Raw genomic sequence first — 27966 nt, forward strand, 5'->3', positions numbered from 1 at the left:
TTGACCTATGAGCCAGGTCAATGTTACAGTTCAATTCCTGGTCAGGGCACATGCCCCAGGTTGCAGGCTCGATCTCCAATCGATCTAGGATTCTCATCATTGATGTTTCTATCCTTTTCTCCCTCCCAATTTTTTTTTAAAAAAATTGTAGACAAAGACAAAGTTTGGCATTTTCCAGTATTGTTTTCACTGAAATGCAAAAATTCTTCACAGGTCTCTTGAAGCAGAATTCTGTAGACAAAGTGACAGGGCTAAACAGTTGATTTACTAAAGTATAATTTTTATCAGTTTGTTATAGCTAGAATGTTTCCATAGTTGGTTTTGTCTCAAAGTTTCCAACTAACACAAATTCTTAACCCATACAATTTTCAGGATCTGCTTTATTCCTGGTGTTGATGCAATATAGCACAGAACAAGTTTCTGCCCCCAAGGAACTTATATTTAGTGGAATAGAGATTAAGCTAGTTGTTTACCCATCAGAAGTTCTTAAAATGTCTTATTTTTAAAAGACTTACATGCACCATCTTCAAAAGTAATATTTGAAACCAAGATTTCCCCCACCAAATACTTTGCTCCACAGCTCCATATACAATGTTGCAATTTGGTAGAAAAGTGATTTTATCCTTGGTGCTGCTTTATTTTCAATACCTTCCTGACTAGTGCCCTTGGCTGAGTTAGAGGAGTAAGATAGAAGGCCCTCGCCTATCTTAAGAGCAAAGGCCCAAATTTACTCAAAGCCTCCATGTCTTTTTGCCATAAAATAGTCTCAAATGCCTCTATTTGATGTAATTTTAACTGTGACCCCAAGTTACTCTTCTTAATATGGACATCACATTTCCTGGTTATTAAATGTCAGTGCCAAGCACATATTTATTTTTTCAACTTTTACTCAAATTCATGCAAATTAGTGAAATAAGATTTGGCTATCAATGTCTGCCAAGAAACTTAAACATACATTTTAATGAATCAACTACACAAGATCTCCAAAAATGTTAAAGATTTATGTACTAAGGCAACTAAAATGGTAAGGTGTGAAAATAAAATGCTCAGGCCTGCCTAAAGGGGTAATGGTTAGCTATTATAGAATATGTCCATATAATGTACTATTATAGACATAAAATGTAACCCCTTCACCCAATAATTCCATCTTTGGGAGAAACCTCAAGTTGCACAAAATGTGATCAAAGATGTATATCGTAGGATTTATTAAATTCATCAATTTGAATTGCAAATGGAGGGTAAGTTATGGTCCTCTAGTCAACATCACTATCAAATTACACTGCCACAGGTGGTCCTTTTAGTAACTGATTTTAAAAATCACTACACAGCATTACCTGTTTAAAGCTCACTTTTTTAAAAGATTGTACATATTTCAGATTTTATTTTTAAATGAAATGTTGAAACTTTCTAAGTGACAATGTTCAATAATCTTACATGAAAAAATGGGCTAACGACCTGATCTATACATTTATCAAAAAATCAAGGGAAAGAAACTTATACAAATGTTTCATCTAATTGTTATGGGGAGTAACAGAAATGTATCACTTTTTAAAAGGGAAAGTATTGACACATTTGCTTCTAACATTATAGCAGTGACTTACCAGTCACTGCCAAGGAGGAAATAAGCTGAACCTATAGGTCAAACGTAACCCCAACCTATTTTTAACAGCCCAGAAACTTAGAATGTTAACATTCAGTGATTGCGACATGTAAAAATTGAAGTTTTAGAGTGCAGAAGCCTCTTTGTTTAAAATTGTCTATGGACATTTTCTCACTACAATAGCAGAGCTGAGTAATTTACTGTAGACATATCCATGGCCTGCAAAGCCCAAAATACTTAGCTTTCGAAGGGAAAAGTAGATTGCAAGAATGTGGCCCTTGGTTGCCTGCCAAAACTGAAGGAAAACACAAATTCATAAACTTAGTGCAACCATTCTAACGTGTATAAGCTGCTTTGGACTGATCTAAGTCTTGTCTACTTTGTAAACTTGCTAGGTTAGGTTATAAGGACATTTAAGCTACTGGAATTTACTAACCTAGATGGTGGAATTATTTCAAAAGGAATCATGTGGTCGATGAAAATGGTTCAGGAGTGTATAAAAAGTAAATACTTATTCTTGGTAAGAACATGAGGTTATCAGTCTTCTAAAACATGTTTTGACCCAATGATTAGAGGAGGTAAAATGTTAAAGCATCTTAATGAGCACAATAAAATGTACTTTTACAAGATAAATAGAATTTCAGTCGCTCTGCCAACTGGAGACCATTAGTAAGGTCTAACTATTCAGGCGATTACTATATGCTTCTACAACTATCGGGTCTAGTAATAATGTCGTTTTTCAACATTCGTTTAAAATCTTGCTTGGCGTTGACTTGTATTGACATAACCTTCAAACACGTGGTATCTACAGAACGTGTGAAGTGCAGTTAACAACTTTTGCTTGAAAAAGTTTGTGTCTGGTTTGGTTTTTGTTGCAAAACTAGGGCTAAGAAGATGGCGGATGAAGAGCATATTCGGCACTGCATGCTTTACGAGTTCCAATTAGGAAGAAAAGCAAGTGAGGCTGCAAAAAACATCTGTAGTGCTCTTGGTCAAGATGCAGTTAGCGCCAGAAAATGCCAGCGTTGGTTTGAGAAATTTCGCAAGGGAAATTTTTTGTTAGATGACAAGAGTGGTCGAGGCCGTGTGTCCAATTTTGATCAAGAAGCTCTTCAAGCTCTTTTGGTGCAAAATCCTCAAATTACCCAACAAGAGCTTGCAACAACTTTAAATTGTTCACAAAAAACAATTTCCAATCAATTGCGTGCACTTGGCAAAGTCCAAAAGTTTGGAAAATGGGTTCCTCATGAGTTGACTGACAACAACCGTAATCAAAGAGTCACAATTTGCAGTTCGCTCCTCTCTCGTCAAAACCGTTTGCCGTTTTTAGAGCAAATTGTTACCGGAGATGAACAATGGGTACTGTATGTTAATTTGAAAAGGCGGCCTCAATGGTTGGACCAAAATGAGGCTCCGCAGCCCACGCCAAAACCTGACTTGCATGTGAAAAAAGTGATGTGTGTTTGGTGAAATTTTAAAGGAATTCTTCATTATGAACTTTTACCATCTAACCAAACCATTACAAGTGCAGTGTACAGTGCCCAATTGGAAAGGTTAGCCCAAGCTTTAAGAGAAAAAGAACCCGCGCTAATTAATCGGAAGGGCGTAATTCTTCACCACGATAACGCACGACCGCATACTGCAAGAATCACTGCTGAAAAACTGCGCCAGTTGGAATGGGAAGTTCTCCCTCAACCTGCATATTCTCCTGATATTGCCCCTTCCGATTACCATTTGTTTCGTTCTTTGCAAAACTTTCTTCTTGGAAAAAAATTTAATAATGAAGAATGCCTCAAAAATGCATTGACCGAATTTTTTGCATCAAAATCACAAGAATTTTACAACAGAGGGATTAAAATGCTTCCTGAGCATTGGGCACAAGTAGTAGAAAACAACGGCAACTATATTGTTGATTAAATTTTGTTGTATTGTTTAAATAAATTCGATTTAAAAAAGTATTAGAAAACGACATTAATTATTACTAGACCTAATAGAAACTGAAAGAATTCTATCAAGTCAGTAGCAAGTCTACATTCACACACTTTAAGTGTCTCAGGCCCATATAAAATGAGAGCAACTGAAGGGTGACAAAGGTGAAATTGGGGACAGGAGGGAGGACCCAAACTCTTCATGTTGAACTCAACACTTAACAAAAAAAAACTTGGTAGTCCAACTCCTGGTTTTGCAGCCAATGTGAACATGCCCAATTTGTAACAGCTGCAGCAAAGCCAACTCTTGGAAACAATCCTCCCAAATTTCAACCTCAATGATAAAATGGAAATTAATGCAGGGGGTATAATTACAAAAATAAAGTATTACCAGTCTTTATATTCTTTCTATTTATTTCAATATGTTTTGTTTTTTTGATCAAGTCTTTTAAAAAGTAAATCCTTGATTTAATTCCTTAAACTAAGCAGCATGCCAAATAGCTAAATGAACTGTTGCCCCAGGCCCCAAAATACATTATTCCAATGAATTATTACATTTCCTTAAACAGACTGATGAATTAGCTGTTCTATATATAATGGTATTTGGGGGGAAGAGGTAGCTTTTCTAGAAAAGACTATTTTTAAACTGTTACTGCAACAAAAATGGATGTAGTTAGAATAGCCAAAAGATTCCTGGGTTATCAAACCCTATATAATGAAGAGCTAATATGCTAATAAGACTGAACAGCAGAACGACCATTAATTTCCATTTTACCAACCCCCTTGCATGAATTTAGTGCACCAGGCCTCTAGTAGAAATATAAAGCCAAATCCCTATCATTCCCATGACATCAGTTAGTTTCTTTTAGCAAGAACTGTGTTCATAATGTCTTCTAGAATGTCAGATTTCCCTCTCCCTACACTCTCCTTAAACAGTGCTAAACCATAGCACCACCTGTGCTTTTTGTATTTACATTTAATCTCAGTCGAAAGCAGTGTTTAAGTTCTGTATCAGACAAAGATCTTATTAGGCTGCCTCAGAGAACTACAATGGAAGCAAATCACAACAAAGTAGATTACAACAAAATTTAAAATTAAGTAATACAAAGCTCCTATATCAACACCTCAGAGTTTGTACAGAGTTGACTCAAGCCACTTATACCAGGTGTACCGGTTAATAATGCTTCCCCCCCCCCCCCACCCAATAGATGGAGTTACAAATATGTGATTTGATATGTATGCTATTTTTTTGTATTAACAGCAAGCTTCAAAACTTATGTCAACTTTCCTAAAGGTATTAACATATTTTTACCCTTAAAAATGTCAAATTTCATGCAAAAAAAAAAAAAAAAAAGCATCTGCGAGAAGTTTTAATTCATTATTTTGAAGAAAAGTGCTGCTGAATATTACTTCAGGAAGCTTATGGTGAACATGCTCCATCTGAAGATACTTGTGAACACTGTTTTAAACACTTTAAAAGTGATGCATTCGATAGAAAATACAAATATTGTCCAGGGTCAACTGAAAAAGTTTGAAGACCAACAATTATAAGTATTATTGGATGAAGATGCATGTCAAAACTCAAAAACAACTTGCAGAAAGATAAAACTTTGCTCATCAAACTATTTCTGATCATTTACAAACAATTGGAATGATTTTAAAGGAAGGAAATTGGTGTCACATCAACTGAATGAAAGACAAATAGAAAACCGAAAAGTCATCAATAAAATGTTGCTTCAAGTCTTTTTTGCATCAAATTATGACTGGCGGTAAAAAGTAGCTATGAGAATCTCAAATGCACAAAATCATGGGTTGAGCCAGGTCAACCATCAACACAGACTGCAAGGCCAAATCGCTTGGGAAAGAAGATAATGCTTCGTGTTTAGTGGGATCAGAAAGGTGTGGTGTATGATGAGCTTCTAAAACCAGGTGAAATTGTTAATACTGATCGCTACTGACAACAAGTAATCCATTTGAACCACACTTTGATCATGAAACGACCAGAATGTGCCAGAAGACACTGCAAAGTAATTTTGCTTCATGATAATGCACCATGACACACTTCAAAACCAGTTAAAGACACATTAAATGATCTTGCCTGGCAAGTATTAACCCACCTGTTGTATTCACCAGACCTTGCTCCTTCAGATTACCACTTGTTCTGACTGTTGGCACATGCACTTTCTGAGCAGCACTTCAAAATGTATAAAGAAGTGGAAAATTGGGTCTCTGAATGGATTGCCTCAAAACAAGAAAAGTTCTATTGGGACTGTATCCACAAATTACCTGAAAGATGGCAGAAATGTGTAGCTAGCAATGGACATTACTTTGAATAAAGCACTTTTGGTGTTTCTCTTGAAATTATGGTGTTTTCTTTCATTATAAAATCCACATTAACTGGTACACCTGGTTTATGCAGATCCTCCTTCTTGCTCCCAGGACTTCACACATGCTGTTGCCCCTGCCTGGACGTGTTCATGTGGCTGGACTCCAGAAGAGCAGCCTTCCCAAGAACTTATTTCCCTTCTCCAAGACAGCTGCAACTATTTATCCATTGTCCTCCCTCATTAGATTAAAAAGGTCATAAGGGCCGAAACCAGTTTGGCTCAATGGATAGAGCGTCAGCCTGCAGACTGAAAGGTTCCGGGTTCGATTCCGGTCAAGGGCATGTACCTTGGCTGCGGGCAGATCCCCCGGTAGGGGGTGTGCAAGAGGCAGCTGGCCGATGTTTCTCTCTCATCGATGTTTCTGACTCTCTGTCCCTCTTCCTTCCTCTCTGTAAAAAAAAAAAATCAATATATATATATATATAAAAAAAAAAAATCAACAAATTTTCTTATTAAAAAAAAAGAAGAAAAGGCCATGAGGGAAAGAAAGGCTCTATTCATCCCCAACAAATAGTCAGGTCTTGAACATACATTAAAGACTTTTATTTGTCAAATAAATTGTTTCCTTAAGCTTAGGAGTTACAAAGTCAAAGACTTTTAAGAAAACAGGATTGCATAAAGAAGCAGGTGTGCTAGGAGGCAGGAGAGACTTTAGCCAACTGCAGAGCCACTGGATAAGAGGACAAGGCTGCCACTTCCTCCCAGCCAGTGACATGCAAAGGTGGGTCATGTCCTCTGTTGCCAGATAGTAAGATCAAGTTACCAATATTCTGGATTTTTATTAAAATTCCCAATTTTCATAAATGTTGGCAATGACTTTAAAATGTTTAACCAACCACACTGTGGAAGCCAAGAAAAATAGGCCGAAAATCCAGACAGCTACAAACCCTGTGTAGGCCTCTCCCTGAAATCCTCTGAAAGCTCAGTGAACACACTGACTCTTGTTTCAATCCAAAGCTTGAGAAAGCAGATTTTACCAAACAATCTGGATTCATCAAATTTACAAAGGAAAAAAACATAATGCCAAGACATTAGGAATTTATATATTTGAAATGAAAACTGAATTATTCCATTTCATTACTTCTATTACAAACTTAGTAGACATGTCCTATTTTAGACAGATTTTTATAGTGCAATAGATTTAAATGTATAATTTTAGAATTATAACTCACTATGAGACTAGCTATCATCATGAGCAGTGCCACCTTGAATATTCATTTTAGCCCAAGAATAAGATTATTTCCTTAGTTCTAAAACACTCTCTAATAGCCTAAGAATAGTTTTTAAATTTACAATATTCAGGTTATAAACAATTTTATTCTGAATTAAACTTATATTTGTTTCCAAGCAATGCATTTACTCAGTAGGATACCAGTTACCAGCCATAAAAAACTTTTGTATGTTGAAAATGTAATTTTAATAGATAATTCTTCATCTTACATAGGAGCACAATAAAATACACCACATTCTGAAGAAACTCCAAAAGTTACGAGATTAAAAGTGGGGGAAATTCAGATGGGCTACAATATCCATTACCTTGAAACTGCAAGAGATAAGGGTTCCAACCCATAGGTTAACATATACATACTTAGAACTGGCTACATTGATGACTTCAAAATAACAACAATCAGAATTAGATATAGAGAGGGGGAAAGAACAGTTTTGTGGGGCATAGGACTCTGTCAATGATGAAAAAAATTACTGAATATCAAATTAAAAAATAAAAGGAGCTCCCATAGCAAATACTAAAGGGATAAATATAAGAATAAGTAATTGAGAATTTGACACTCTCAAATGAAGCCTTTCTGATGATACTTCTGCAAACTGGCAGCTTAAGATTTGCTCCTTGGGTCTATTAGGAAGACTCAAATGTCTCAGCAAATCCCAAATGCTTATCAGATTGGTGTTTCCTAATAACACCATCAGTGATTACATGAAGTTTTCAGACAAGAACTAAGGAAAGGGTCATAACCCAAATGCCTGTCACAAATGTGGCACAACATGGGAAAGTCCTAACAAAGTCAGTCACACTGCTGATTTGCTGGGACTCTCATGTACAGTAATTTTCAAACATTGTGGCAAGACACCAATGCTCATCTAGCTAATCAAACACAAACACATTTATTTCAAATTTCAAGGAGGTAAAAAAATGTTAAGATATGGATGTTTTATGCATGCTCACAACCAACTTAAAAATACTCCATTAAGTGATATCATAACACAAATTTGCATCAGTGGAAAGAAACTAGCATAATCCACCACTTACCATTCTACTTGTCGGATGGTAAAGACCAAAACAGAACATTTCACTAGTTTAATTTTTAAATACAATTGTCACATTGGGGAAATGAAATAAACACAGTAAAATAAACTGTACAAAGGCAAAGTAGAATAACAAAAAATATTTTACTAAAACATAAGATTTACAGAAGTTTCCAGACAAGCCATACAAAATGGTCACAAGCTTTTCTTGAAGGAGGGATTCTACATTTGACAGCAAAGTCACAATGTTATTTGTGAGGGCCATGGTGTTTGTTTAATGTTCCCATTTTGGTTCAAATAATCAAGCTTGTCCACCTACAGAATCTAAATAAAGTTAGACTTGGCTAGGGAGCATATTCTAAAGAACTGGTTAGCTGCATTTAACCAAAGCAATTAGATCACCATAAAAAGGGGGAAAGGAGCCCATAAAATTAAAATTAAACTACTTACCCCCTCAAAAAAACACCCACACCCCTGCAGCTAACCCTGACAACTACCTTCATTCACAGTGCTTTATACTTAAACCATGATGGGGAGAAATGAATAAAAGCAGAGAGGGGTCACTGCTTTTAAACGTTTCACAACAGTCCAGATGGTACTTCTAGCCTCTGCTCATGCTTTATAACAGTGAATCAGGACAAGACATAGATTTGCTAATGTGCATTTAATCACCAAAGGACTGAAGATGTCTGGGCTTTTATTCTGTAATGTTTCTAAGACTGTGTCCATTAAATGCAAACAAAAAAGGAAGAAGACTTGGCAGAACAGGAGAAGTGATGCACATTTGATGATCAGATCGATTTAAATATTATTCATGGCATATAGCCTAGTCCATGCTCTAGCTGTAGACAAAAACAAACATGGAATTATTTTACTTAGTTCAATGTTACTTTCCAAGCTCTACAGTAAGCAAACACTCTCATATTAATTATGGAAATATCATGTTATTATCTGTTAAATTCATGCTATTTTTCATAATCTGGACTAGGACAGAAAGATTGTCTATTAGTATATGTTTAATTCCCAAAAGTTCTACAAAATTCAACAGAATGAAAAGAATTATCTCCTTTTGTCACCTTCATTTCTAGATATATAATGATCCCCACTAATTCTGTTATAATCTGTAGAAAAAGCTTATTGATTTCAAAGTCCCTAGCTACATAAACCAATGTAATTTAATAAAATGGCTTGCAAAAACAGCTCAAAGAGTTCAAAAGTTTTCCATTACCTTTGTGTATTTGCTAGATGAATGGTAGACAGTCAGTATTTGTTAAATTAGGCGTGGTTACACAGGAGTCCAAGATCTCCCAATTACATGTTGTCTTTAAACTTGGGGGTCACGTAGTAAGTAGGTCATAAGATCAAGCGTGAAAATCTTTTGTTAAGAGGTATTTATTTACATAGTATAAGCAGGATCTGATTTATTCCCTTTAATTTATATTTCCTTTTTCTTGTTAAGACTCTAAAAGAAGTTTTTTTTAAAGGTAGTACAGGTATGTTTAAAAAGTGGAGATGGTGTAAAAGAGAATATTAAATACCTGTTTCTATGGCTTGGGCTTCGTTGGTCTTCCATTGCTCCGCTACATCATTTGCTAATGGGTCATCTGGATTGGGAGCACTTAACAAAGCCTGGATCGATAGCAGAACTGTGCGAATCTGCAGTGCTGGGGACCACTTATCTATGAAGGCAACAGGCCCAGAATGATCAAACAGGGATAACCAGCCCCAGAACTGCCGCACTGCCCTCCCACAGACCTCTGTGGTCTTTGGATAAGGCAAGATTATAATGTACAGATTCTCAATATGGAATGCCTAAGACAAAATGAAGAAATCTTAATAGTGCATAATGATAATGGTAACACTTACCTTTCAAAATATCTAAACATATTCTTCCCAACTTGTCTACATTAGGATGATAAATTTTGGTCATGAAACGTACTTTAGGTGCTGCCATTGGGTATTCTTCTGGAAGGAATAGTTCAAGTTTAAAAGTCCCTCCCTCAAAGGGGGAATCCTGGGGGCCAGCAATGACCACATGAAAATAACGGGCGTTGCTCTCATCTGGTTCTGCTTTAATGCCGGGAACTGGTTCTGCCAGCAAACGCTGGGTTTCCTACAACAGAAAAACATAACACATTTGTGAAACAAATGTCACTTAGACACCTATGTAAAAACTAGAAAGCTCATCTCTTAAAATTGAACATAACTGAACCTTTCTTATCTCCTGATGGGGTATTTATGTAGCTTATAAAACACAAAGTTCACAGAAAAGGCCATTCAAATAATCAGTCAGCTATTGCAACTACAAGTAAATGCTGGTGACATATACATGCCAGGTACAATGTCTACAAATACGTTAATGATAAATTAGACTAATGAAACTGATTTTATACTTAAAAGGAAAGAGGAGGAGAGGGAAATAACACTAGGATTACCACATAGCTAAGGCAACTTGCCTTTTAAAACTCTATCAAAACCAAGTTGTTGCCAACACCAGTTTGGCTCAGTGGTAGAGCGTCAGTCTGTGGACTGAAAGGTCCCGGGTTCGATTCCGGTCAAGGGCATGTACCTTGGTTGCGGGCACATTCCCGGTAGGGGATGTGCAAGAGGCAGCTGGTCGATGTTTCTCTCTCATCAACATTTCTAGCTCTCTATCTCTCTCCCTTCCTCTCTGTAAAAAAAAAATCAATAAAATATATTAAAAAATAAAAAAAACCAAGTTGTTTAAAAAGTAAAATTAGTTTTAAAGCCACTGAAAATCTCCCCTCCTAATCAGGTCTAGAGAAACATAATATACAACCATGCCAATTATGTCTCTAAGATTGATAAAATTTAAAGGGACCTTTACTGGTCCCCAACTATCATATTAGTTTTCTCTCGGAAAAAACTGTAACGTTCTTCCTCCTTGTTCCAAACCTCTGACTTCTCCATCTTCATCCTCACTTTTGGCTGATGTCTTTGCTTTCAATAGTTCATGAGAAAACCAAACCTTCCTGAAGTTTCTCTGTAGCATTTGTACTCATTAAATTTGTGCTCTGCCTTTTCTCCTGTCCCTATGGATGGAATGGCTATCACTCTGGGTTAAGGCCAACCTCTCCTCTTAAGAACTAGATCTTAACTCCTCCTCACCTACTCAAGGACATTGCTCTAGCATCTCTTTCCTCTCCTAAATCATGTTTTTCCCCTTTTAGTAGGTCTTTCTCTAAACTGTACAAACTTGCTGTGGTTTCTCCCAGTAAGAGAAGAATCTGACTTTGACCTGACTCCCTACCAGCTACTGCCTCATGATTTCACTCCTCTTTCAAGTTATCTATACCTGCTTGATTCCAATCTCTCCCCTCCTATCTTGAGCACAATTCTCCAATCAGGCTTAGCCACTAACGTGTTTATTAAAGTCACCAATGCCATGAAGACAGAAGAGAAACAGTCCAGAAATGGAAGACGCTGACAACACCTTGCCATACTAGCAGACAGTAGCTGTGTGCTGCTGAAGGATGACCAGGACCAAACCAGAGACAGTTGGACCTGCATCACTACCATTTGTCCACCACCCAGAAGTGAAATATCATGGCTGACATGTACACACAAAGAAATGTTCGACATTAAAATCGGGACTCAAAAAAAAACTGTTGGCCAGAAAGAAACTCACTACAAACTGATTCATTTGCCTCTCGGCAAGTAATCATTATGGCTTGTCTCATTTTTATTCTTATAAGTGTATTTCTTGTATCACATGATCTCACCAATCTAAGGGAAATAATGAACAACATAAGCTGAAGAACAAAAACAGACCAAGTGACAGGGAAGCATCGATCAGACTCTCAAACCTCAGAGGGAAGGCAGGAGAGAGTGGAGGAAAGAGGAGAGATCAACCAAAGGACTTGTATGCATGCATATAAGCCTAACCAATGGTCATGGACAACAGGGAGGTGGGGGCATACATGGGGAGGGGTTCAGGATGGGAATAGGGGGATGAGGACAATTAACCAATAAAGAAATTAAAAACAAAAAACAAACTTAACACCAAGTCTGGATAAGAGCACAGAAAAATAAAAAAATAAAAAAGTCACCAATGATTCCTCACATAGTTAAATCAAATGACCAATGTGTTAATCTTCATTTTTCTTTTTCTTTTTTTAATATTTCTTTATTGATTTCAGAGAGGAAGGGAGAAGGAGAGATAGATACATCAATGATGAGAGAGAATCATTGATCGGCTGCCTCCTGCATGCCCCCCACTAGGGATTGAACCCACAACTCAGGCTTGTGACCTTGACAGGAATCTAACCTGGGACCTTTCAGTCCGCAGGCTGATGCTCTATCCACTGAGCCAAGCTGGCTAGGGCAATCTTCATTTTTCTTGACCTAAATATAACATCTTACCCAGCTGGCTAGGCCTCCTCACAAGACTTTATCTAGCTTCCTGTACCCACAACTCTCTGGGTGCTCTTTTCAGATTTGTCTGGCATCAACCTCCTAGCTGATTCCTCCCTAATCCCCCCAACACCCTAAAGCTGAAGTGTGCCAGGGCTCTTAGGGTTTCTTTCCTGTCTATACATTTCCGTAGTGATCTCATCTAGCACAATTGATTTATACTAAATACACTCTGTACTTGAAGTTTCTCCAAAATCATATCCAGCACAAATCTATCCCGATCTTGCCTCTTCTATTCATAACTGCCTGCTTGACAGCTCATTTTAAATATCTAATAAGCATCCCAAACTTAGCACGACTGTCACCTTCAACCTGTTCCTACTCGCAAAGCCTTCCTCATATCAGTTAACACAGACCCATCATTCCAACTGATCCACCTTTTCCTTCATACTCCACACATTTAACCTGATCAACAAATTTTGTTAGTTTGAACTTTAAAATATACCTGAAGTCATTGTAATACACCACCACCTCCAAGAGGCTTTAAAATTTAAAGTTTAAATGATCTTTTCACTCATCTTCAGCTATGCTTTCCACACCTTACCCCCAATCTCACCCACTGTGATCCAGCCAGACTAGCTTCTTTTAAATTCTTCGTCTGCTAGGCACACTCCTCCCTCAGGGGATTTGAATTCGCTCTTCTTTCCAAATTTCTATCGATATATGTTTACTTCCTCATCTCCTAAGATCTTCATTCTAATCTGTTTTCTCAGTAAAATCTCCCATGATTGAAGCTGCAAAAGCTGCATATTACCCTAAGTCCTCCCTATCCTTGTTCCCCTACTTTATCTCTTCAGCACTACTAAATATTACATATATATCACTTAAATAGAAATGAAAGTGCCATAAAAGGAGAGATTTGCATGGTTTATTTACTGCTTCATTTCTCAGCATTTCAAAGAGTGCCTATAACAATAGATGTACAATAAATACTTGAATTATGATCTATTTTATATTATAAAGAACAAGGAATAAACTCAGAATGTCATCTTCTTTTTAAAATATATTTCTATTTCAGAGAGAAAGGGAGAGGGACAGATAGAAACATCAATGATGAGAAAGAATCACTGATTGGCTACCTCCCTGCGGATCAGACCCACAACACAGGCATGTGCCCTGACCAGGAATCAAACCATGACCTTTTGATTCATAATTCGATGCTCAACCACTGACCCATGCTGGCCAGGAGAGAATTTCACCATTAACCTTAAAGCAGTGTTATTCACAGCAGGATATGCACTTCATAGGAAGAAAACAAAAGGATAATTTCAGGTGTGGGAAGAAATAATCTAACGTCTATTTATAAATTATTTCTACCCAGAAAAGTGTTAACATTCAATATACAAACTGACAACAGTATGTGTATTATATATATTAGTAATAGATTTTCAACATTTTGAATAAGCAAAATGTATCAATAGTACTAAACATTTAGAACACAACTAAACCTATGCTTTTAGATATAAAAAAAAAATGAATGTGAACACTATATTTACACTGCTTTTGCTTTTAAAAAAAATTATACACCTGATACCATTTCGCTCTACAGCCTACAGTTCATATACTAAACAAACAAACAAAACAAAAAAACCTGTCAGCAGTCATATACTGAAAGTCACAAGATGCAATATAAAATCAACTCCTTCCTCGGAATGTGTTAAAGTCATAGCCACTTAAAGAAATGCCTTTAGTACATTAATTCAAGACTATGTTTTGTCTTAAATGTGGCAATGAAAGCTAAAATACTGTAAATCACATTCAGGAAAATGTCCTGTAGGTTGAAAGTAAAAATTTTTTATAGCATTAAAAATCTCAAGAGGCCAATAATGAAGCCTCTCCCATCTTGGGAAGTCCTCCAATATGTAGCTAGAACAAGAGGCCGGTCTTTTTAACTGGATGCTAAAATTCCTTTTATTTTGACCTCTCACTTCTAACCTTTTGTTTTGCTCCAGGTCTTCATATTTTTAAAATGTCATAAGGAGTAAAACTGAAAAAAAAAGATAAAGCTGAGTTCCAAGAGCCCCAAAACACCACTCCCTGATTACACAAAATAGTAGCAACTCTGTTCAAAGCTATAAAAAGCTGCCAGAAGGCCTCCAAGATCATACCCCAAAATAGCTTCAACTTCACTCTCAGTACACTGTCAACAAGACAGACACAGCAATCATTTCATCTTCAGTCCACCCTCAAAATCAGATGGTCTTTCTAAAAAATGTATATATTAAACATTTCACATGGCCTAATCAAATTGTTAAGATTTAATTGGAACACATTCTAGAATAAGCTTTTAGGTATGAAAGACTTTTGAAATAGTTTGATATGCTCTCAAGTTCTAATGGATTTTGATACAATGAAGAGGTGCATAATTACTTGACTACATGGCACTGTAGTCAAATAACCCACAGCATAAATTATAGGAGGGAAAAAGAATCAAATCCAAACCAAATGGACAAGTCTCACCCACAGAAGTTGGTGTTGATTTCCCTCCCCTAAAAAGGCAAAAACTAGATAGGAAATAAAATCCTTCCTGCTACTATTCAACACAGGGTTAACTGTAGAACACCTTCTGGTTTTATATTTCTCTTTGGTAGAAAGACAGTGAAATACAGTATGATTTTTTTCAAGTCTAGAAGTAACAAGTTCAAATTCCTAACAGCATTGTTGAACTATATTTTTGAGCAACTAATTTACATTTCTCAGAATCTCAGCTTCATCTATACAGTTAACATTACTTCTCATATGGTTTCTATGAAGATCAAATGAAATAACATTGTAAAGGACTTGACAAATGGATCATATAAGAAGGCCATAATCTTATATAACCAACTAAAAAGGAATGTAGGTTAAGAACAAAATACAATTTAACAAATGTCAAAATGTATTAATTAACAGCATTTGTTTTAGTGAAAACAGAATAACCCTTAGTTGCATTTTGTAATCCTAAAACTGAATCCCAGCATAACGGAGCATAAGTCATGCAGCAGAAAGCACTGTAGACTATGTTAAAGGAAACTGATTACTAAGAAGTAGAAAAGCGGCCCAGCCAGTGTGGCTTAGTGGTTGAGTGTCAACCTATAAATCAGGAGGTCACAGTTCAATTCCTGCTCCCAGCACACCGCAACCGTACTAGGGGGCTGGTCGGAGGTGGCTGATTAATGATTCTCTCTCATCATTGATGTTTCTCTCCCTCTCCCTTCCTCTCTGAAATCAATTATATATATATATATATATATATACACACACACACACACACACACACACACACACACACACACAGAGAGAGAGAGAGAGAGAGAGAGAGAGAGAGAGAAGAAAAGGAAGTACACAGAGTATGGATTTAAGTGGCAACAAGATTAAGTCTCAAGGAAACTGTCCCATCTCACAGAATGTATACAACAGTTCATGTTGCAAATACTTTAAAAAGAAATATCGAACTATCAAACTGATCTGATTATCAACAGATTTATTGTGATTAGAAAAGCAAATCTCAGAATTATACTAAAGTATATTACAACACTTGTCAACTAAACCCCATTAACTAGTACTTTTCCCATTTTTAAGTTCATTAACAATTGGTGGCCCTCCTCCAAGCATGGCAGCATCATGATCTCAGACTCCCAGCCTCCAGACTGTGAGAAATAGATTTCTCATACATTTTGTAAGGTAAGGATTGAATTAAGCACAGTGACTTTTTAGGTAAATAATTACCAGTCTTAGAAAGAATGGTAATTTCGTATAAGAAAAGTTGGTCCAGTTTATATATATATATATATATATATATATATATATATATATATATATATATATATCCAACACATCATCTGTATAGCAATTAGGTTGTTCTCCATTTAAAATATTCTGAAAAAAAAGGTGAAGGGATTAGCCAAAGAACATATATGCATAATCCACAGACACAGACAATAGTGTATGGTGATGGCCAGAGGGAAAGGGGGGCAGGAGATGTGTGGAGGTGGGCAAAGGGGTAGGGGTTGAGGGGAGAGGGGGAGAGATGGTGACATCTATAACAGTGTCAACAAAAATAAAAGTAAAATAAAAAATATTATCTGAAACAAAACTGAAATATATGACTAATATAATGCCAAATGTAGATATTGTAGTTCATCACACCCAAAAGCTGACTCAATCAATAATTATTAATTTTATCATAAAAATAAGTCAAAATTGAGAGATGCCTCAAATGATAGCTACTCTATCTACTCCAACCTCTGTGACTACATCTTTTAAATGATTCTAAAATATTAACAAACAGGGACTCATTTACAAATAAAGCAAAAGTCAAATTTTCATTCTATACAACTGTAAACTATTTGAAAGTATCTAGAAGTTCACCCTGTATATGTGAGTGGACATTTTTAAATGTTACCAATGACGTTTTTGAGTACCCCTAACATTTTTTTTATAACCATTTTACTTAACACAATGAATTATATATATATATATATATATATATATATACTAGAGGCCCAGTGCACGAAATTTGTGCATTGGGAGGAGGTCCCTCAGCCCAGCTTGCACCCTCTCCAATCTGAGATCCCTCTCACAATCCAGGACTGCTGGCTCCCAACTCCTTGCCTGCCTGCCTTCCTAATTGCCCCTAACCACTTCTGCCCGCCAGCCTGATCACCCCCTAACCACTCCCATGCCAGCCTGACTTATGTCTAACTGCTCCCCTGCCAGTCTGTTTGCCACCAACTTCCCTCCTCTGCTGACCTGGTCACCTCTAACTGCCCTCCCCTGCAGGCTTGATTGCCCCCAACTGCCCTCTCTTGCAGGCCTGGTCCCCCTCCAACTGCCCTCCCCTGCTGGCCATCTTGTGTCCACATTGGGGCAGGATTTTTGACCACACAGGGGCAGCTATCTTGATCTTGTATGTTGGAGTGACGGCTAATCTGCATATTATTCTTTTATTAGATAGAATAGAGGCCTGGTGCTCAGGTGGGGGCCAGCTGGCTTGCCCTGAGGGTGTCCCGGATCAGGATGGGGGTTCCCTTGGGGCATTGGGTGGCCTGGGCGAGGGGCCTGTTGTGGTTTGCAGGCCAGCCACGCCCTCCTGCAACCCAAGCGGAAGCCCTGGTATCTGGAATGTATTTATCTTCTACAATTGAAACTTTGTAGCCTGGAGTGGAGCCAAACCTTCTGCTCGCTCCATGACACAGCCATTTCTCTTGGGGTTAATTCACCTTCTATAATTGGAACTTTGTAGCCTGGGCAGGTAGAAAGTTTGGCTTCCTCCATCACCAGAGGCAACCCTAGCCTGCTCTCTCCAGCTCCGTGGCTGCCACCATTTTTCTTGGGATTTATCTTCTATAATTGAAACTTTGTATCCTTGAGTGGAGGCCAGGACCGGGTATGTGGAAAGCTTGGCTTCCTACATTGTCAGAAAACCCAAGCCTCCCTCCTGTTCTCTGTGGTGGCAGCCATCTTGATTGGGGTTAATTTGCATATTTGCTCTGATTGGCTGGTGGGCGTAGCTGAGTGATGGTTAATTTGCATATTACTCTTTTATTAGGTAGATTTATATATATAAAATATCTCATCATATCCCATTATATATCTCATTATAGAATTGACTGCATGTATTCTGGTTGGGATTAGAAAGAGAACCAAAGTTGTCCTCAATTTTCTAACTATACTACTTACTTATAAGTCATAAGGCCAGCTAGAGGTACACCATGACAGAAATGGTTGATGAATGCTTTACTCTATAGCAGTGTTATCCAACAAAAATATAATGCAAGCCACGTATTTTACATTTTCTAATAGTCACATTATAAAGTAAAAAGAGATGGGTAATTCAAAATAGTATCATTTCAACCTGTAATCAATATAGGCATTCAAAATACCATGTGTAATTTATACTTACAACACTTCAATTCCAACTAGCCACATTTCAACTGCTCAATAGCCACGTGGGGTTAGTCTAGTTAAATCACAAAACAATCCTGTTATAATGAAGTTACTTAGAGATCATTAAGAAGAACTTAGCTTATATAGTGAGAAAAATTTTAGAAAAACTTTAAATTATCACTGTTTTCCCCTCAAAAAAATTCTATACAAAAAGTAATGTCAGTACATCTGAATCACCGTAACAGAGATGAGTATATTTGCTTTTGTTTGTTAGTCACAAATACTGAAAATATCTGTAGAAATTAAAAAAATGCTTGGACAAAAATTAACTGAAACAAGGCAACCTCATGATAAAATTAAGGTGTGAGGGTTGAGGAATAATTTTAATTTTTACAGTCCACACCACCCTCTAGTGGACATTAGACAACATCTACTTATTTCAACCCCATTTCCTTTGCAAATGAAAAAACTGACACTCATAAGTTATTTTACCCTAATTCACTAACTTGAACAGGAAAGTATCCTGTATTCCAAGAGACAGAATAGGACAACATGGGCTAGAAATCTCTATGTTCTAATTTACCCCTCACCCCAAAACCAAATCAATGCTCCTGTGTAGTTCATGAAAAGAATGGAAATGTGGAAATCAGACAGGGACTTCAAAAGGCTAAGTATCTAACCAAATTGCTTCTCAGACCTGAACTGTCTCCCCTGTACTTCCAATTTACTGTGCATTACCACAACTCCTAAAACTATCACATAATTGTTGGTTTACTTGTCAGACCCTAAACTATTTGGAGATGGCAACTCCAGCTAGCATATGGTGGTGCAAAGTGCTATAAATGTTTGTTCAATGAATAAATGCACATCTGCTGTGTTAGTTGGTTAACTTCCAACCCAGGAATGGCACTGAAGATTATTCCAATGACCCACAAATGGCCAAAAATCTGAAAATCCTACTAACAAACTGTGCCTTTAACAAGGAAAACTGTTGGGCTGAATTCCTTGATTTGTCTCTCTCCCCAACCCCTTCATCCTCTCCCCACCCACAATTATTCTGCCCTACTGAACATATCAGGTTATACTGTACTCTGTGTTTCTTTTCCTTCCCTTCCCAGTATTAGTCTGTAAATTCCTTTAAGTCAGGGTTTCTATGAAATTATGAAGTACTATACCCAGATATGCAAAAAACTTAATAGAAGTCCAATTAATAATAAAAATAGTGCCAAACACTGACTTAAGAGCTCTAAATGTATCATTAACTTTTTATTCCTCATACCCATTTTACAAATGAGGAAAAGAAGTAAGAGGGTCACTTCAGAGTATCATCAAAGTTAGCAAATGGCAGAGCAAAGATGGAAATCCAGGCTATTGGGCTCTACTCAGTCTGGCTTCAAAGCTTGTTTTCCTAATCTCAATGGGATATAAAAAGACAGTTAACAAAAAGACAGTAAATGTCAAATGTTTGGCATGACAGTAACAGCATAGAAGTTAAAGAAGGGCTATTTTCAGCTCTTCATAATCTCAATTAAGTGTTTTATGAAAGAGGTCAATTAATTTAAGTCACAATATCATCCTTCCCCTTTTCTTTTGGGATTGCACCTGAAGAAGTATACAGTTTTATTAAAGTAAATAAAATATAAAAAATTCTGTTTTAAAAAAAAATGTTTTTATTGATTTCAGAGAGGAAGTGAGAGAGAAACCATCAATGATGAGAATCACCCATCAGATCAGCTGCCTTCTGCATGCCCCCTAGTGGGAATCAAACCCACAACCCAGGCATGTGCCCTGACCTGGGCATCAAAAGCTAAACTACAAAAGAAGGCTCCATTCTGGAGAGAACAGCAGTAGTTAGTTTACCTTAGACAGCACTAAGAAGAGGTTCTAGGTCCTCAACAATTCTTTCTAAAAATACAAAGTCTGAAATACTAATTAATGAAAGTGAAGAAACAGTAAGAGATAATGTGTGTGTGTGTGTGTGTGTGTGTGTGTGTGTGTGTGAGAGAGAGAGAGAGAGAGAGAGAGAGAGAGAGAGAGAGAGAGAGAGAGAGAGAGAGAGAGGTGTGTTAAGAAGCTAAATTATCTCTTTGGGATTAAATGGGGTCAGAGGAGGAGAGCACTAAAGCCAGCTGACCTCTTTATCAAAGAACTTCTACCTAGCTTAAGAGTCATTTCAGAGGAAGCTAATTTCACAGTAGAGGGCGAACTTCCACTAGGCCAGTGTTTCCCAAAGTGTGGTACGTGTACCCCCCGGGGTATGGGAAGAGTTTGGTGGGGGTATGTGTTGTACCAGTTTGGTAGGGATATGCACTGTACCGTGCTTAGCTGCGCCTAATTCTACATTCTCATGAGTACGAGGGGTACTCAGCGTTACGAAAATGATAGAAGGGTACACATATGTCAAAAGTTTGGGAAACACTGCATAGGCCAAGGCCCAGGTCTAATGTTTTCAGCCCCAATGCTGAGCTCTACATTGCATCATACATTCCATATCAGTTGAATGAATAGAAATAACTTCAAGAAATTCCAAAAACACTAGGCACAAGGCTTTACAGAGCCAGAGGGGGGCTGTAAATGGCAGGGGTATGTAGAAAAAAGGGACTTTTTAAAATTCCATACCCAATATTCACAAATATTGCATACTTTTGCTCAAAAGCCTTGGCTTTGATATCTTTCCTAAAGGTTGTACACTAAAAACTAGGCAGTAGAGATACCAGGCTTAAGGTTCTTTTGTCCACTAGACAGCTTTGATGATGATCATTTGCTCAGTACTAACTGGTTAGTATATTAAAAATTAGTCCTTTACCTCAAAGTTTTTAGAATTTTAAATGAAACTGCTGAAGAAAATAAATTAACACAAGCTTAAAATTTTAATATTTCACAGACTATCAACTTTCTACTGGGGATGTGAGGAGGCAGCCAATAAATGATTCTCTCATTGATGTTTCTCTCTCCCCCCCACCCACTTCCTCTCTGAAATCAATAAAAATATACACCTTTTAAAAACCCTCCACACTGGGAAATTTATATCTGTGCCAGATGTAATGTAATTTCCTTTCACTTATGACTCTGGGGATGGTACTCTGCAAACCACATTTCTGCTTTGCCATGTACTTCCTGTTAAACTCTGCAGATGTGTGTGTGTGTGGGGGGGGGGGGGTTGCTAAAGGGAAGCTGCAAGAGGGGACTTGCATCTTCAGGGCTTCTCGGGCCCATGAGATGCCTGTGCACACCACCCAACATCAATGTAGCACATTCACCCATATTGCAATTTCTCTCACACCGAGAGACACAGCTTAAATTACCACACTCCCTAGAGGTCTGGATCCCAGCTGGGGCTACTTCTCTCAGGTTTCTAAATTTTAGTAAGTTCAACCTTTGTTTTGTCTCAGGAGTGATAGCTGCTTTCTATAGTTACTAACTCTAAAATGCCAAAACGTTCTCTTTTCTCCCATTCTGTCACCTAAGTAACAACTTTATATATGTGACAGTTCCCACATGTTTTCAAAATTGCCAGAGCAAGAATTAGCCAGCCATAGCGGATTTGGCTCAGTGGATAGAGCATCAGCTTGTGGACTGAAGGGTCCCAGGTTCGATTCCAACAAGGGCACATGACTGGGTTTCGGGCTCGATCCCCAGTAGGGTTGTGCAGGAGGCAGCCAATCGGTGATTCTCTTTCATCATTGATGTTTCTCTCTCTTCCTCTCCCTTCCTCTCTGAAATCAATAAAAAAAATTTTAAAAAGAATTAGCCCATTGGGCTGCACACCACCTAGTACTACCCCTCCTAAAAGAATACAATACAAGGACAGCTGGGAAGTAGAAGGGGTTACTCCAGTAAAAGAAATGCCAACCCTAGAGGGTGCCCATGCAAACATCTCAGGTCCCCAGATGTCTAGGAGCCCTTCCAATTGACAGGGGCAGAAGCCACAATGCCCAGATGCAACAACTTGAAAATAATAAAATTCAGTATTCAAAAGGTTGTTTACTGGTGTGAACATGTGAGTTTCACAGAAGTCAAGACCAACCCTATAATAAGATCCATCTTCCTCATCTTTCAAAGCAGCATACTCGCTAGATGCTCTTCAGAGAATCTTATAATATGGTCAAACTAAGCCACAACAGAATTTCATAATCTAGGAACATTTTTGAGACTCCAGCCACCACACAACCAACTTCTCCACAACTACACTTCTGCCATGCCCAGGGTAAAGTATTGAGGGCCCAGCAATTGTACATACAGTTTAGCTAATCCTTTGAGGTAACACCTTCAAATATTTGAGTCATATGAAACTACAAAAAAAAGTAAGCTGCGAAAATCAGGATTAAAAAGAGAATAAACTCTGGGATCTTCTTGCCAGCGAATATAAATATTCTTTCTTAAACATATATTTTTTATTGAATTTTTTTTTTTTACAGAGTGGGAGATGGATAGAGAGTTAGAAACATCAATGAGAGAGAAACATCGACCAGCTGCCTCCTGCACACCTCCCACTGGGGATGTGCCCGCAACAAGGTATATGCCCTTGACTGGAATCAAACCTGGGACCTTTCAGTCCATATGCCAATGTTCTATCCACTGAGCCAAACCAGTTAGGGCTTGAATGCATTTTATTTTATTTGATGCAGCCTCACGTGCCCAGCCTTGTGTGGCACACAATCACGCCCACCCATTCCTGCTGGACATTATCTGTGAGGGTGTCCTGGCTAATTAGCATATTCCTCTCATTATATAGGATAAAGTTAATCAGACTTCTGCCTCCTACACACCTCCCAGTGGGAGGCAGCTGATCAATGTTTCTAACTCTCTATCCCTCTCTCTTCCTCTCTATAAAAAAAACAAATAAATAAAAAATATATTAAAAAATAAAAAGTCACATCCTCAGGTGAGAATTAAAAATCTACACTAATAAAAGAGAAACATGCAAACTGACCACCCTCCACTATGCCCACCAGCCAGTCAGGAGCAAGAATGCAAATTAACCCAACAAAGATGGAAGTTAATTTGCATATGCAGACTGAAGACAGTATAGAAGGAAGCCAAGCGCTGCAGAAGAGAGCGAAGTAGCAGAGAAGGGAGCGAAGCCTTCTCTGCTTCACTCCAGCCACAGGAAGCCATATTCTTGAAGGAATAGGCCCAAGGAAGCCGCCTCCTCCTCCTCCTCTTCTTCTTCTTCTTCTTCTTCTTCTTCTTCTTCTTTATTTTATTGATTTTTTTACAGAGAGGAAGGGAGAGGGATATTAGAAATATTGATCAGCTGCCTCCTGCAAACCCCCTTCTGGGGATGTGCCCACAATCAAGGTACATGCTCTTGACCAGAATTCTTATTCTTGCAGGAATCTTCCTGCAACGGGCCTCTAGTATGTATAAATTAAAGATTTTTCAGGTCTAAAATTTTACTTGGTTCTTTTTTAAATTTCATTTTTCACTTACAGTTCACATTCAATATCCTATCCTATATAATAAAGCCCTAAAATATGCAAATCAAACGAATGGTGAAATGACTGGTTGCTATGAACTGACCACCAGGGGGCAAATGCTCAACGTCAGAGCTGCCCCCTAGTGGTCAGTGCACTCCCACAGAGGGAGTGCCACTCTGCCAGAAGCCAGACTCAAGGCTGGCAAGTGCAGCGCAGGTGGTGGGAACCTCTGGGGCAACTAAGGACCAGCGAGCAAAGCGGTAGGGAGCAGCAAGCAGGCAGGCGGTAAGGAGCAAGGGGTCCCAGGCTATGAGAGGGTGTAGGCCGGGCTGAGGGACACGCCCCCACACCTCAGTGCATGAATTTCATGCATTGGGCCTCTAGTGATATAATAAAAGAGAATAAACAGCATGATAATGTAAAACAGCTACAAATTTATAATTATAAAGTGAATCTCTGGGCTCAGAATGCAACATTTGTTTGGGGCTTCTAAAAAATATACAATCTTGGTTGGACCTGGCTGATATGGCTCAGTTGGTTAGATATCATCCCATGCACCAGGAGGGTGCCAATTCAATTCCCAGTCAAGCACTCATGCCTGGGTTTCAGGCTTGCAAGTGGCAATCCATGGATGTTTCCCTTTCCATCTCTCTCCCTTCTTCTCTCTCTTAAGAAAAAAAAAAAAAATTAAGCTATTCTTTAAAAAATAAAACCTTATTTTTTCTTAAATGAGTATTGGTGTGTTTTCATGTTATCCCTCCCTTCTTGCTCCAACCATCTACATTTGCTTTCATCTACTAAAATCAAATATCTAAACTAAATTTTTTTTACTACATATGCCAACCAATGCTAAAATGAAGTGGCTGATATATACCATGCAGAAATAACTTCAGTATTTTTCCCAATCTGCCATAAACAATAGGTGGAACTGTGTACAACCAGTATAAGGAACACAGTAAATATTCAACAACCTTACTAATACTTGTAATGTTTAAAAGATTAACATGCACGGGTCATAATTTATACACATAAATATATAACCATTACTGGCTTGATGATCCAACTCAAGAAATAAAGTATTATAAAGAACTGTGTGTGGGTACTCCCAGAATACTAAAATTGTTGTAACTAATAACACATGCTAATTTTACTTTCTTTTTTCATAGATAGTAAGCCTAAATATCTACATTTTTAAAGCATACACCTGTGGGTCATAGGAAGCTAAAATCTGTTCCGAGACTAGAACTGTGTTCCTTGATCATGTTGCATCCTAATACAGGAAAACAGGTTATGACAAATCCTTAAAATGAAGGGAGAATGACACTGGAGTTCTCCAATGCCGTCCTCCCTCCCTTCCCCGCTATATGACCCTCTTATGATTAATCCAGTTATCAAATAAACAGTTGAAAACAAAGTGCTAGTGTATATATGTGTGAACCATGAGAGCAAGGTTCCATAGGCTTTTTAAATTTTTATTTTTATTGTTGAGGGTATTACTGATGTCCCCTATTTTTTCCTTCACCCAGCCCCCACTTCACCCCAGGCCTTCACCACAATATTGTCTGTGACCATGGGCTATGCACACACTATATAAGTCCTTTGGTTATTCTCTTCCTGGCCAAGCCCCTCCCTCTGAGATCTGTCAGTCTGTTGCATGCTTCCATGTCTCTGAACCTATGTGCTAGTCAGTTTATTTTGTTCATTAAATTCGACATATAAGTAAAAGATCATGTGATATTTGTTAATACTCTCCAGGTTATCTCAAAGGGTGAGAGAACCTTCTTTTTTATAAATGTACTGGAGACCTGATGCATGGAATTTGTGCAAGGGGGGGGGGTCCCCCGCTCAGCCCGGTCTGCACCCTTTTGCAATCTGGGACCCTCAGGGGATGTCTGACTGCCAGAATAGGCCTGATTGGGCCTAAACAGGCAGTTGGACATCCTCTCGCAATCCAGGATGCCTCACTCATAACCACCCGCCTGCTCACCACCCGCCTGCTCACTCCTTAGCACTGTCCCAGAGGCCTTTCTCCCCCGTCACCGCCACTGCGCTCATCAGCGTGAGCCCAGCTTCTGGCTGAACGGTGCTCCCAGACATTGACCACTAGGAGGCAGCTTTTGCCTTTTGAGTGTCTGCCCCCTGGTGGCCAGTGCACATCATATGACCGGTCTTCTGGTTGCTCCTCCATAAGGTTTGCTGGGCTTCTATAGATATAGACAGTGTTCCATTGTGTCCATGTGCCACAGATTTTTATCCATTCATCTACTGATGGCACTTGGCTGCTTAAAGATCTTCGCTATGGGAACACCACTATTAAAATTGAGGTGTATAAATTGTTTCTGACTGGTGATTTGGGACTTTAGGATATATTCCCAGAAGTGGGGTAACTGGGTCAAAAGGAAGTTTCAGCCTGATCAGCACTGATCCATGAGCCAGGTGGCATTCATTACTCTGTCAGGGAACATGCACCGGTTGCAGTTCCATCCCCAATAGGAGGGACGCAGGAGGCAGACAACTGATGATTCTCTCTCATCATTGATGTTTCTCTCTCTCTCTCTCTCTCTCTCTCTCTCTCTCTCTCTCTCTCTCTGAAATCAACAGACATATTAAAACAAAAAACAAAAAAGGAAAGTTCAACTTTCAATTTTTTTTGAGGAATCTCCACAGTTTTCCACAGAGGTTGCACCAGTCTGCATTCCCAACAGCACTGTTGACTTACTGATTTAAGGTTAACAATTACGGCAAGTGGGAGGTGATAACTCGGTTTTTTGTTTGTTTGTTTGTTTGTTTTTAAATATATTTTATTGATTTTTTTACAGAGAGGAAGGGAGAGAGGTATAGTTAGAAACATGGATGAGAGAGTCATTGATCAGCTGCCTCTTGCATACCCCCTACTGGGGATGTGCCCACAACCAAGGTACATGCCCTTGACCGGAATCAAACCTGGGACCCTTCAGTCCACAGGCTGACACTCTATCCACTGAGCCAAACCGGTTTTGGCTCGTTGCAGTTTTAATTTGCATCTCTGATGACTAGTGGCATTGAACATTTTTCATATGTCTCATTCATTCCATGTCCGCTTTAGAGAAGTGTCTATTCAGGTCTTTTCACCATTTTTTAATTGGGTTCTTTGTCTTCCTTTTGTTGAGTTGTGTAAATTCTTTATATATATTGGATATTAACCCCTTATCTGATGCATCATTGGCAAACATATTCTCCCATATAATGGGTTCCCTTTTCATGTAGAAGACAGTTTCTTTTGCTGTGCAGAAGCTTTTTAAGTTTGATGTAGTCTCATTTGTTTACTTTTTTCCTTTGTTTCTGATGCCCTCTGAGATGTATTGGCAAAAATTCTGCTATGTGAGATGTTTGAGATTTTATTATCTATGTTTTCTTCTAGGATTTATTGTTAATTCTTACCCGAGGATATTTTTCTCCATTGATTTTCAGAGTAGAAGAGAGGGGGAAAGACAGAGAGAAAGAATACTAATGTGAGTGAGACTTATTGATTGGTTGCCTTCTGCACACACTCCAACGAGGACCAGGGATAGAGTCTGCAACCGAAGTGCATGCCCTTGACTGGACTTTAACCAGAGACTCTTAGGTCTGCAGGCCGACACTCTAACCACTGAGTCAAACCAGCTACAGCTCTTCTGAGATTTATATGATGCTCAGAACCTTGACCCAGGAAGTGACAAATATTTTATTTTTCTGAAGGTCAAAAGGAGCATATTATTTTTCACATCAACTTTTAAAAAAAGGAAATCCTGACGTGTATAACCTGAGTGAACCTGGAGGAAATTATGGTAAGTGAAATAAACCAGACATAGATAGACAAATATGCATAATCTCACTTATGTCTGGAATCTTCAAAACAAAATTAAGTCAAACTCTTAGTAACAGAGTGAATGGTGGTTACCAGAACTGAGAGGTGGGGGAAAAAGATTGATCAAAGGGTACAAACTTTAAGTTATAAGATGATTAAATTCTGGAGACCTAATATACAGCATGATGACTATCAATATAGATAATAGAGGAATATGCTAATTAACCGAGATGCCATAACA

General features: G+C 38.2%; 1 protein-coding gene and 1 long non-coding RNA gene across 3 annotated transcripts in view; one reads left to right on the top strand and one right to left on the bottom strand.

Annotated features, from left to right (window-relative positions):
• Positions 1–5924: 5924 nt before the first annotated feature.
• On the top strand, positions 5925–8640 carry LOC118730635. The gene is made up of 2 exons (XR_004991540.2): positions 5925–6108; positions 6388–8640. It is a non-coding gene; the product is annotated as an uncharacterized LOC118730635 (long non-coding RNA).
• The window catches only part of UBE2N (ubiquitin conjugating enzyme E2 N), a 46091-nt gene continuing 26427 nt past the window's right edge, over positions 8303–27966 (bottom strand). Inside the window, exons 2-5 of one of the 2 annotated variants that reach the window (XR_004991539.2) lie at positions 10044–10290; positions 9716–9856; positions 9406–9552; positions 8303–9019 (exon numbers count right to left, since the gene is read on the bottom strand). Coding sequence is in view for 1 of the 2 variants with exons in the window: in XM_036458685.2 (XP_036314578.1) it covers positions 8979–9019; positions 9716–9856; positions 10044–10290 (429 nt within the window). In the remaining variant the exon portion in view is untranslated. The remainder of the gene's footprint in view (positions 9020–9405; positions 9553–9715; positions 9857–10043; positions 10291–27966) is intronic. The other variant, XM_036458685.2, reaches the window with a different exon arrangement.

The sequence above is a fragment of the Pipistrellus kuhlii genome, unplaced genomic scaffold (genome assembly GCF_014108245.1).
Source record: "Pipistrellus kuhlii isolate mPipKuh1 unplaced genomic scaffold, mPipKuh1.p scaffold_m20_p_3, whole genome shotgun sequence".
NCBI classification, from domain to species: domain Eukaryota; kingdom Metazoa; phylum Chordata; class Mammalia; order Chiroptera; family Vespertilionidae; genus Pipistrellus; species Pipistrellus kuhlii.